Source organism: Pararge aegeria, chromosome Z, assembly GCF_905163445.1.
Source record: "Pararge aegeria chromosome Z, ilParAegt1.1, whole genome shotgun sequence".
In the NCBI taxonomy this organism is placed as follows: domain Eukaryota; kingdom Metazoa; phylum Arthropoda; class Insecta; order Lepidoptera; family Nymphalidae; genus Pararge; species Pararge aegeria.
This window is the reverse complement of record NC_053208.1, coordinates 19,868,834-19,881,585: the sequence shown is the minus strand read 5'-3', so window position 1 is coordinate 19,881,585 and position 12,752 is coordinate 19,868,834. Positions and strand designations below refer to the sequence as shown.

The 12,752-nt window shown below is 35.4% G+C and overlaps 1 protein-coding gene across 1 annotated transcript in view; it reads right to left on the bottom strand.

Moving 5' to 3' along the window:
- The window catches only part of LOC120636431 (E3 ubiquitin-protein ligase highwire), a 149,254-nt gene that overhangs the window by 108,972 nt on the left and 27,530 nt on the right, over positions 1-12,752 (bottom strand). Inside the window, exons 26-34 of the mRNA XM_039907906.1 lie at positions 10,289-10,492; positions 6,661-6,795; positions 6,141-6,319; positions 5,404-5,692; positions 4,979-5,145; positions 4,665-4,830; positions 1,825-1,946; positions 742-846; positions 201-382 (exon numbers count right to left, since the gene is read on the bottom strand). Of these exons, the coding sequence (XP_039763840.1) occupies positions 201-382; positions 742-846; positions 1,825-1,946; positions 4,665-4,830; positions 4,979-5,145; positions 5,404-5,692; positions 6,141-6,319; positions 6,661-6,795; positions 10,289-10,492 (1,549 nt within the window). The remainder of the gene's footprint in view (positions 1-200; positions 383-741; positions 847-1,824; positions 1,947-4,664; positions 4,831-4,978; positions 5,146-5,403; positions 5,693-6,140; positions 6,320-6,660; positions 6,796-10,288; positions 10,493-12,752) is intronic.

The following is a 12,752-nucleotide window of genomic DNA, read 5'->3' as shown; positions in this document are numbered from 1 at the left end:
CGGTACGTGAGAACTAGACTGGCTAGACCAGAGAAAATTAAGGAATTATACAAGTTACCCTTGTCGGTGACCCAAAACCTTCCTCTTATAAGACCAAAGCGCTCGCCAAGGTCGTCGACAAAATTGGATGTGTTCCTTATTTTCTCAGTTTATCTTTGGTTGTTAAACTAATATATTACCTAAGTGAAGACATAACTTACCATGAGTAACGGGCGGTATATCAAGGTCGGGAGCAAGGAGGCGAGTCGCGCACCCGGCTCCAAGGTGTACAAGCTCCATTTCCAGTGTAGTGAGGCCAGTTCCACATCCAGCTCTGGCGCTTGCGAGCGACGCTTCTTCGTATCCAATGCACAGACAACGGTACCCGAAGCGGCCCTCATCGCTACAAAGTCAAATATCCATTTAAGTTAATAGAACAACACACATAACTCGTCTACGGAAGTACGGGAAACACTACCGCCATGCCTATTAATGCCGCAAAGCAACATCACTGTGCTCCGGTGTGAAGGACGTGGTTGCCGGTGTAATAACAGGCACGTGAGGCTACAACACCTACGCCTCAGATTGATAGACACAATTGCAGGACATGTCCCCTGCATACCCTACGAAATGTTGCTTTATTTATAGTCGATAGGTTTCCGCTTACTGTCATGTGGGCCGCTTTGTCCGGCAATGTTTACTATAAAATAAAACAATCTAAGAAAGTATCTGCGTATCTTTAATCATGTAAATAATACTTACTTGTTAGGCTTATCATATTCATGTAAATAGTCCGATGCGGTGTCCAGTGAGAAAATAACTTCATTCCCTGGTATTATCAGCGCTTTTTGCGGCCAGTCCGAAGGGCTAAAAGAAATAAAAGCGTATTAATATTTACATAAAAACTCTCAGGGACCGACTTTACTGTTCATCTGTCCTAGCTGTAGAGCAGACAGTGCGATGGGCGATGCACTGAATCATCGAAAATGGAAGTTGTACTCGCACACGAAAAGCTCATACCACCGTGCATTATAAAATATATAGATATATTTAGATTATATATAGATTATTGACTTTATTACTATCGAGAAAAAAACACCAATAACCCACCTTTCTTGTATTTCTTATACATTTAACTGTCCATCTATTATAATCATTAGACGCTGAAACGATGACAGCACGCTGAAAAACAGACGTACCGACAGACGTAAAGCCGGGCTTACGATTTCTTACAATAGCAAAAACCGATATATCCCAAAAAGTGAAAAATTCAAAAATTCTAAAAATTCTAAATTGATTTATTTCAAGTAGGCCTAATATAAGCACTTTTGAAACGTCAAGTCTGTCTGTTTGTAGTAACTCTACCTCCGGTTCGGAAGGCAGATTCTACCGAGAAGAAGCCGGCAAGAAACTCAGCAGTTGCTCTTTTCCAACATCGACAAATAAAATTTGTCGATGTTGGAATTCGAATTCGATTTCGATTCGATTCGAACCAATCCTCATTTTTCTACCTTGTGAAAGATGAAAACGGAGCCGGAAGCTTCCAAGCATTAAGAAATTCATCAATTGTATAGTAACCTCGCTGCAATAAATGTGTTTTAACATAATCTTTAAACTTTTGCATTGGTAGATCCAAAATACCCTTAGGAATCATATTATAAAAGCGTAAACTAATCCCACAAATGACTTCTGTACCTTTCGCAGACGATATGCAGATGTAATTTGTGACCATTTCTTGTAAGTAAACGATATTGGTATTTGTGTGATACGAGTACGATACGATGATCCGCGACGTCCTACTCTAGAGCTAGGCTGGACGAAGGTTACAAAAATAATTTAACTCACTTATTCGACAGCCTGGGTGTAACGCTGACATATGTGCAGTTGTAATGCATGCAGGGGGCATCCGAAATTGACTCCTCTAGTTCTTCGGCCTCGCCGGATTCAGAGTTTAGTTTGATTAATCTCTGCAAGATTTTAATTAGCTGTAACTTTGAAACACCACAATTTCTCATTTTTAACTGGTTTAAAAAGGGATATGTTCAAACCTTCCTTTAACATAAAAATTATAACATTAAAATTATATTTTACAAAAACTACATGTCTAACAACCCTACATTATAGTATACATCTTAGAATTTAGCAGGTTGGTAACATTTTAACATATTAGAATTTAAAACGTTGGTTTTTTATCAGTTGTCAAATTGTTTAACGAACTTGATTAAGATGTGTAATCATGATTACCTGAAGTGAAAGTTTCTTGGCAAAGGAAAAGATCGAGCCCAGAAATCTGCGACTAAAATCGACTTAAAACTGTTTTTAATAACATAAATAAGCTGAAATTTTAATTGTTAAAAATATAGATAATATGATATAAATATTTCTAGCAGTCTAATATGATGAACTATTCTTAAAAGTTATGATCAATTTTTTTTTTTCTTATTCGTTGTTAAGCAACGTTTTGTTGGTTAACATTCCATTTCGAATTTGGCTTATGTATTAGGCACTCAGAGCTCTTCAACAGAAAATCAATCGCAATAAATAATAATATATATTATGTTTACTTAAGAAGAAGTGCAGTAGATTAAGTATATTATATATTATATGCAGTATATTTAGCGACTAGTTGATAGATACGAAGCAAAAAAATTCATTTTTATTATTAAATGGTGTCGCATTAAACTACAACGAGTGGCATTCTTTATTAGTATTTCTCGAGCGAGGCTTAATTTTTAACACAGAGTGACATTAAAATCCATTATATCGTTTTCATTATATTTAATTTTTAACTCTACAGCCAAATAAAAAAAAACATTACTACCTAAACGGTAAAGTCGTATAGAGACATTTTAATTTTATTAAATGCTGCTCGAAATTAAACTTTGAGTAAAAAGTTCAATTTATTTCAATGAAATTACAGTCATGCAGAAACGAGCTCGTTTCTTCCAACGAATGCCGATCAACGTTTGCTCTCTTTTAGACCTAATAATGTTTTTGGCTGAGGGTGTTTAAGATGTGTCAGTAGTCTGGTTCTCAACCAACACAAGGTTATCAATCAATCTATACTAAAATTGTAAAGAGGAAGGAATCATTTTTGTTTGTAGCGAATAGGCTCCGAAAGTACTGGACCGATTTTATTTCTGACCATTCATCTTGATGACCATTTCTTCGCTAAAAGATAACTAAACTATGACGAAGTAACATAGACTATAATTTATTTTCAAAAAAATAGAGATCCTTAAGAAAATGTAACCAAAAGTAGCAAAGTTTTGACTATAAAATTCATTACTTGGCGTGTGTCGACTAAAAACTGTTGGTAAAATATTAACCATATAGAACATAATTTTAAAGTACTGATTATTATTTATTAATACCTACAAAAATACATCTAACTATCATAGTTAAGTCAAATAAGCAGCTTTTGTGTTCTAAAATTTTATAAGTCGCCGCTAGAAAAATAGTGGGTTACATTAGAATAGCAGAATAAATTCTTATTCAAATAAATGATTTGATCATCAAAGGTATTTAAATAGTAGTAAGATACGTTTTAATTCATTCCAAACGCACGCTTAATTTAGAAGTTAACGAGAGACAAAAAACAACAAAACAGTCCTTTTACGTATTTTATTAAAATTATCAGAAGAACTACACCTAAATTGAATGCCACACGTCTCGCAAATAAACTGTTCCTACGGGATGCTTTAAAAATAAAAACAAACGCGGACGAAGTCGCGAGCAACAGCTGTATGTAATAAACTAATATCGGAAAACATATTATTCTTTCTCATCATAATATCAAGCCAAAAGTGCAATCAAAAACAGGCAGAATAACTTTTCACTTTAAAAATAATATCGCTTAGCAGAATATATTGAACCACGCTATGCAAGCCTATTTTACATTTCTACTATACTTTACTATCTATGGACGGGATGACGTCAGAGCCATGTAAAGTTGTATTCACTAGAAGTGCGTCACACGGTTAGAGATCTACATTGAAAATGCATGCGTGGTGTATTTTATTTAGCAGCATGATACAAACTTAGATGATGAATACACAGAAAATATACTCCCAGAGACTCGGATGTGGTCTTCCAATTCTTTTTCACATCAGTCCTGCGCTCTTTTATCAATTGGCAAAATTACTTCATTGTCATTCAGCACATCGTAAGTATATTAATAATGTTGTCCCTAAATGACCACAGCGTAGACGCCTGATAAAATTTTACTAAAGACGGCGGGCATTGGTTAGTTTATTACACAACTAGTGTGTCGCTATTTTCGATAATGTTACTAATATCGTAGCGCCTATGTTTAGTTTTCCTATAAACATAAAACCATAACGTAATATTGGGCTACGTTTCTTTCCGCTTACAACAGGTAATATGTTCGGTCTAAGTGTCCAGGTCTATGTAGAACGAGTATTGACCCTTGCGGACTCTGTTTGTTGACGTCAATTTGAGTAACAACTCTTTATTTTGTTTAATTGGGTTTTTTTTCATATTCTCACGAGCATTTTTTTGATTTAACTCTCTGAGAGTTAAATCAAAAAAATGCTCGGTGGATATTGTTTTGTGATAAAATAAGTGGCGCATAGCCTTTAGTGCGGCATGATCCGCGGTTCTATGTAAACATCATCCTAGTAAATTTAATGAATGAGCAAATGAACGATCTCTACCTTATATACCTTACGGAAGGGCGGATCTGCCATGCGGGTATCGTTAGAGCAATGGCAGCGGTGTTTCGGCGCACCCGCCACCGCATAGATCGTTAAGGTGTCTTCAGGCTGCGCTGTGATGCTGCGTGGATCCATTTCTAGTACAATCCAGGCTACTTGTGGAGGGAACAGCACCCTAATGAAGAAATAATATTTGTTGACTGTGTCCGCGAAAAGCAAAACGATACAAATACTAAATTGTATAATATAATATAATTTAAAAATTATACTTATGAAACCAAATTAGCAATACTTTACCAAAAAACAGATTTGCAGAATGTCACCTTTTATTGAGGACGGTGGACTGTTTGTATGGGTGTTCGCTCTCCGACCAGGTGTAATAGTGACTCGTCGTGGTATTGGTGATTTCCTCACTGCTAGGAATAATAAGATTCATAGCTGCCACGTGGGGGAGTAATCTATGGATCATTTCGAGCAGATACACTACACTCTAAAACAAAGATAAATTATGACAATTGTGTATCTCTACATCTCAATCAACTACTCATATATTGCAATCATATATTCTTATTTTATGTGTGTATTATTACTGCCTCCTTGGCGCTTGGGTTAAACTCTGACGGGCAGGCAGTCTTAAAACATATGCCAAAACTAAGACAAAAAGTTTATCTTTAAGTTTAAAGAAGGCGTTGTGTCGACCCGACGTAACGTGGGATAAGTGCAAGCAGTAGAAGTTATGTATCCTTACCTTAGAATCATCAAGGCCTTCAAGGTTGGCTATTGCAAAGGGCAGGAGGGAGTTGAGCAGTGGAGTGGCAGCCAACGATGGCGCTATACGTCGCAAATCATCATTATTGAGGTTTCTCAAAGCCGCCAGAAGTATTGCAGCTCTTTCAGCTACTAAGGTTCCCACAGCTACTGCAGCCTCGCGAACTGTCACGATATCGGTCTCAACGATTTCGTTATCATGTATATGAGCGTTCGCCGTAGTAGTGGCCACTCCCACTGGCTCTAGGGACCTCTCCACCCATTTCGTTCTGTTGAAATATGAGCAATGGATAAATCATTTCAGATATTTGTTGATGATAAGCAAGCATGCGTAGCACTAGAAAATAGCACTAAATATAGCGTTTATTAAATAAAATTACTTAAGTAACAAATTATTTGGTTTATCCCTTGGAAAAAATTTAAGGTAACGTTCCTTGGGAGTTTAAAATTAAAGTAACTATTATTAAATAATAATAAACTATTTCCGTGCAGGTTTCGCCGCGAAACCAGTCTTAGCAACATTTTTTATAGAGATATTTTTCACTGGAACATGGACAAACGATGAGGAAACGCAAAAAACATACATACGCGGACTGAAAAGCGGGCAAAAGCTACTATTATTTTATTGCAAGGTCAAGACGCAATCGAAATCACAGCTGGCTTGTAATATTTCAATGAAGTAGGGAAACACAATGTATAAGCGTGCAATAACTATACCTGTAGTAAATAAGACACGGCAATTGTCCTCGCGCCAAAGTTGTGCCGTTGAAGCTCAAGGGACAAGAGGAAAAATTGAAAGTGGTGCCATCTGGTCCGGTAACGGCCGGTAATCCGCAGTCACCACTTGCGGTTTTAGCGCCATCACAGCACACACGTAACGCGTACCGGACGTCATCCTATTAATAATTAAGATTAATTTTCAGTGAGTTTCAGCCTACGACTGAAATTCATTAAAACGAAAAACGTTAAATGATCTGTACGCGAAACGAGAATAATTGTTCAATCATTTTCCTAAATCAATTATCATTCAGAATAAATTAAAAAATAACAGTTAATGCATGAACGCTTCAAAAGTGCCTGTCTGAATATTTGAATTTTATAACTGCCATACACCCTAAAATGTTAGTCCGCTACCATCTTAAGGCGAAATTGCACTCAAGGGCTAACTTGTAATGGAATAAAAAAATTGAATAGATGTAGTACAAGTCAAATCAAAAGAAGTAGCATTTAAATTTACCTTCAGTAAGACGGGTTTATTGAACTTGATTTGGACCATATCATTATAGCCTTCTGAGCCTGAAAATGAGCCATCCGCTAATTCTTCGGTTACCCAACTTTGAGCCAAATTGGCGTCCTCCGGGCAAGTCCGCATCTAAAACAGAAACAACCATTAAACTAGTGCATCGAGATAACGAATAATATGGAAATCTGTATCTTATTATCATATGATTTAAAAAATCAGAATATATAAAAAAAGCACGTTCTTTGGAAATAATCACAAAAGATGGTACTAATCATTCAAATAAATTTAAATAACTTCGATATTTTATTTTAACCGCAGACCTTGTTATACATAATCAAATTAAAATAATTATTGGTATTCGATATAATTTGTTAAGTGACTACGAAATGTGTTAAACAATGACTAAAAAGTAACCCTTTAGCAATTCTCTAACTAATCACGTTGTCAGATAATGTTTGTCATGTACATGAGCATTAGCATAAATAAATGAATGAAAGCTTTCGGAAAAATTCACCCTCACGTGCTTTTATAACGTGCCTACTATACCATAGGCATAACTAAAAAAATAATTAGGATATTTCTTACATATATTGTTATCAGCGCATTTCATTCCAACGAGATTGAAAATGTGCTATTCTTCATAGCATTACACTATGAATCCGAGATGTAAGGAAAAGCGGTTTATAAAATAATTCGTGTATTTTATTTACATGGATTCCATTAAATTTTACTCGCACAATTCTCAACATTCATGTAGTTGTATGTCGAGTCAATAACAACATGGCTGTAAGTTTGCACAATTAAACGCAACCTATCAATCTTAAACAAATATACATAATATGAAACCTAACCATACGAGATTGCGAAAGGTACTGCAGAAATCCATTTTAATTGAATCACAACAACGATCGACAATTGATGAAAAACAATTAACCAAGGCGATGAAAAGTAAATACACTTGCAATAAACTTAGATTGCCTACTAGAGTGCTAGCGTTGCTGAGCTCTTAAATTTTTTTACGAGAGAAGTTGTTCTGACTTTCCAGGAAAGGTGTGCAATTATTTCTAGCAAAGGATGTGATACGATATGTACTGATTATCTGACTACTCGGTACCGGCACAGAAAGTATTAATTAGATTACTAAAGTTTTCTAAATTCGGTACGCTACACTGCATTTAGTTTCTATTCACTTTAATTAAAACTTCTTGTAGAGTAAGTAGTTTAGTATCCTTTTTGAAATAGCTTGTAATGAAACTGCATACTTTAGTTGCATATGAACCTACATTTAATTTACAACTTTATGAAAGCGAACTTTATAATTGAAATCTAGAGCAGAGACAACTTCCAAAAGCTAATTAACGTAAGAGTCCTTTGGTCTGTCAAGGTTCTTTGAGCTCTTGCTAGTTTTGAGATTAGTCGGATGTGTTACATTAGTCTGAGAGGTTTTGTTTAATTAATATGTATGTTGTAAATTGTGCATGTAGTACAGTAGTGCTTATTGACAACAAATATGATAAGTAATAGACTGGCATGGTATGGTCATGTAATGCGGTGGAAATGTAATGTTATAGGTAGCTAGATATATTAGGTACCCCCTCTCGCACTCATGGTTTCATTTATGATCAAGCTGTTCAGGGAGTGATTTTCAGCAATTATAAATTTTGATTGAAATATCAAATTCCTAAGGAACTAGACCACTGACTTTTTAATCATTAAAATGAAGAAAGTTTAAATAGCTAGCATGAGCCACCTTAAAATAATCGGTAATCGGTTTATTCTGTATAGATATATTTAATTTGTTATATGTTAAAAGTTTGTTTATTTATTTTAGTATTTCTCAGACTATGTGAAGTCGTTTGATAATATATGAATTGGTAAGGAGCATTATTTTTTGAAGTTGTCAATCTTATAGGTACAAAATATATGAATCCTATCATACATTAAGTATTTCTTATTCATTTATAAAAATAAATATATCTTGAAAATACTCCCAGTACAAACAAATAACAACGTAAAAGCAGCGTTGGTTAAGCACCGACCAGGTAGATGGATAACATCGAACGATTCGCAGGAGTCGCTGGACCCAAGCGACACAAGCCAGTGGTATTTAAAACCGACAAAAGCCGTATTGTTCAGCAGCGCACTTCTCATTAGTTGCCATTATGATAATGAAATTAGATCGCGCAATGATATAATACTATGTATTTTTTTGCTCTGAATGCTATTTATTACCACAAGAGTTTGATACAAACATAGTCGTACCAGAGGTTTCTCGTCCCTCACGAAGGACAGGAAGCGGTTTACTGTGGAACTTTTAGTTCCACAGTAAACCGCTTCCTGCCCTCACTAAAAACGCTTCCTCAATAGCCTTTATACTGTGGTATTACATTACTGTTTATAGCATTATTACTCAGTAACTTCAAACATGCAAGTTTTTTGAATGAGTAGTTCATGTCTCCTCGTAGTATAAAATAAGTCGATTTTCGCATTCGTCTGCTTATCAGCGTACTTTTACTGAAATACGCCACGGATCTTGATGCGATTTTCAAATTCGTTTAAATAAACTTTTACAGATGGTTTATAATAAAATGTAATTGTTTTCGCGTCTCATTCAAACAAAATTATTTCGTATTGTGTAAGGAAAAGTCAGCTACAAAAATAAATAGGTACTTAATATCTATAAGATGTATGTGCGGTTGGGGGTATTTTCTGAATCTACTGAACCGATTTTGAATATTATTAAATTAAAGTCCATTTATCGAGGAAGGTTATATAACAACAAGCTACGACCGTCGGAGAAAAATGTTGCTAACACGGAAAAAATTTGAGATTTCTCTCTTTGGAAGCTTCCAATGCGTGCGATGCGCAATCGGTTAAAGTTACACCAGAACAATGTATGACGGATTTGTTCCTCTAAAATTTCTGAAAAAAACTCCGCGACAGCTTGTCTATATCCTAAGGTTGACTCGAACGCAGACGAAGTTGCTAGGTACCGATAGTTGTTTATAAAAAAAAACTATCTGTTGCCCGCGACTCTGTCCACGTTAAAATTATGATTTGCCCTGAAATTAGAAGAAACCCGATACCGCCTACGCATATCTCCAGCAGAACCTCAAAATCAGTACCGCGATTGATATGCTATCTGGTTACTCGTTTAGAGGTAGATTGGGATAAAATATTTTCTTAACTGAGGCTTTAAAAGAAACCTATTTTCTATATTTCCGGTTTGTAGACTTAGTAATAACAAAATATATGCATCCCATATTTTATAACCCCTAAAAAGTGATATCTAAAATAAAAGTTGATGTGTTTATTTTTTATTGATAATTAGTAACCTAAATGCGAACATGCGTAATATACTTCCAAAGCCTGTTTACCCCTTTAGGAGTATATTTGGATATAATAATTTCTGAACTGATGCCTAAGCTTTAATAGAAACATATGGTGATGGTAACCTTGGTGGTGGTGGTGGTGGTGATGCTGGTGGTGATGCCGGTGGTGATGCTGATGGTGATGCTGATGGTGATGATGATGGTGATGATGATGATGTTGATGTAATCAAAGGCAGTAAATTCAAAAAGCCGGGTCGAGTCGATGAGTATGTAAACAAAATAATACATACGTCGCACAGCAGTTCGATGATATATTCGTAATGTCCAGGGCCTGAATAGACGCATGCGCCGACGAGAGCGACGCCGGCACGGTCGACCGTGAAACAGATCGCATCCGGACTTCCGTTGCCTGTACTCCAAGTGCGCGTTGAGTTTATGCGCATAAAACGGCACGCTGTCACCAAGTGCTTCACAGTCTTGGTATCGTAATCTTCCTGTATTAATCATAAAAATACATACTCAGAATACAATCTAAGGTTTCAAAAAAATAACTTACGTACAGGGTATTTCGTGCATTAATTATATGTATATAAATTCGTGGTGGAAGCGTCTGTGGTATAAAACGGCACCCACACCAGGGTAGTAATAAATAAATTGGTTGGCTGTAGTGCCGGGTTGCGTCTACGATGCACGGAACTGGTTAATCAACTTTAGTAAACGTCTGTATGGAATATTAATTATAGTGGTAGCCACAGGACCCGGAACCGGTTACAATTTACTGGAAAATTTTGGTTAATAACCGGTTTATTTTAATGTTCAAATGATTGAACGAACCGAAATGTGAATGATAACCGAATGATAGGTTACAGTTCTAATTGAGCGAACGATTTCATAACGTTTATTAAACCTAAATTAACCGGTTTATGTCGCGAGCACTTAATTTTAGGAATAAAAATTACATAGGTGCTTAGGTATGACACTCGATTAATTTCAAAGAAAAAGCAAGCAATATAAAAAAAGTTGTGCATAGAATAACTTATGACCATTTGAACGTCCTGCCGCTTCAGATTACTCGTACTCATAGCAACGCGCGCAGAAAAGCACAAAAAGACTGAAATTAAAGTTTGTAAAACCGGTTAATTTTAATCGATTGAGTGAAATAAAAAAAACGGTTTTTCAGTTTAACCGGTTAAAAACGAAACCGAAACCTTAACCGAAATAATTCCAATACTGGAGTTAATGAACGAGATCGGTTTGATTTTATTTCCGGTTTCCGAGCCCTGGTGGTAGCTATGCATCACCTAACCGCTTTATCTGTAGAATATGTGTAACTTTTCATTACGTTTATACCGTAAAGAAATAGTAGTTATAGAAAGTTAACACTAACTGCATTTAGAGGAATGAAAAATAGTTTCGGTATAAAAATATTCTAATTATGAATTTATTAGTAGAATCGAAATGCCGCCATTTCTTTATATCTCTCAGTTTGTAGTTAGAATCCTAATAAATTAAGGCAAAGGTCGATACCTATACAGCCATATAAACTATAAACCCATTAAATCGTCTTGTTTGCCACTACAAGATCAAAATAATAATCCGTAATTTTTATTACGTTCTATTTATTTGAGCCGCAAAGGGGTTCGAAAATTTTTGTATGGACGGTGGCCTATGACCAGCCTCCGTTTTGGATTTTTTTCGAAATCGTTGTCGCACTTTCAAACGTTTAAAAATCGCTAAAGCACACACATCATAAGTCATTTTGTGTATTAGTCCTAGGTTCAGACAATTTTGATATCCAAGATCTAACTATAACAATGTATTGCATTCAGTTTATCTTCAAACTAAAATCCCTTAGTTGTATTTCAAAAATAATTTGTTTTACGTTTCTGTCACACACTGATAGGTTAATACTAAAAATCTATTTTAATCAATCCAATATTAAAGACAAAAAGACGTACACTCTAGACTTACGTGTCGTCTTTTTAGCTTTTATATAGGGTATGGTAAAGCTTAGGGAATTTGGGAAAGATAAGGTTGGATTGGTCAGAACCTCTAGTACTGACCAATCGAACGCTATTTCACAACAACTTCTAAAAAGACACCGCGTACTATTTGATTTATAATTTAATATTACATTTTTAATTATATTCTATATATTTTTTCTTTCCATATGTGTGTTTTATTACATTAAATTCAACTTCAGATAAGTATTAGAACTAAAATCAATCATATCGTTATAACTGCCGATGTTATGACAAAATTACTTATTATATTTTTTAATCATTTAGGTATTCTCAATCGATAAACCAATAGCAGACTGCACTTTTGAAAAATATTAAAAAGGCGATCGGTCAAAGACCACTAATCTTCGAACCCCTTTGTGATTCAGATTCATCATCGTCAACCAATTATATGCCCACTACAGAGCACTGGTTTCCTCTCAAAATGAGAATGGTAGACTTCACACGCCCTTGACTCATATCTTTATCAGTCCCGACCGGTAAAGGAGCGCCACCTACGGGTCTAATTGTGCTTTTAAACTGTCCAGAACCCCATTAAAATATAAACAAAAAATATCAGCCAAATCGGCCTAGCCCCAAAGGAATAAGGTGACTAACACGTACAGAAGAATCATATATATTATATTAAGATCATTCTCCTGAACGTAACTAGTTAGTTATTTTAACTCATGTGCTCTCGCAATCTGATACTTGACAAGCCACATACAAAAAATAGCACTCGAGTTAAAATGAC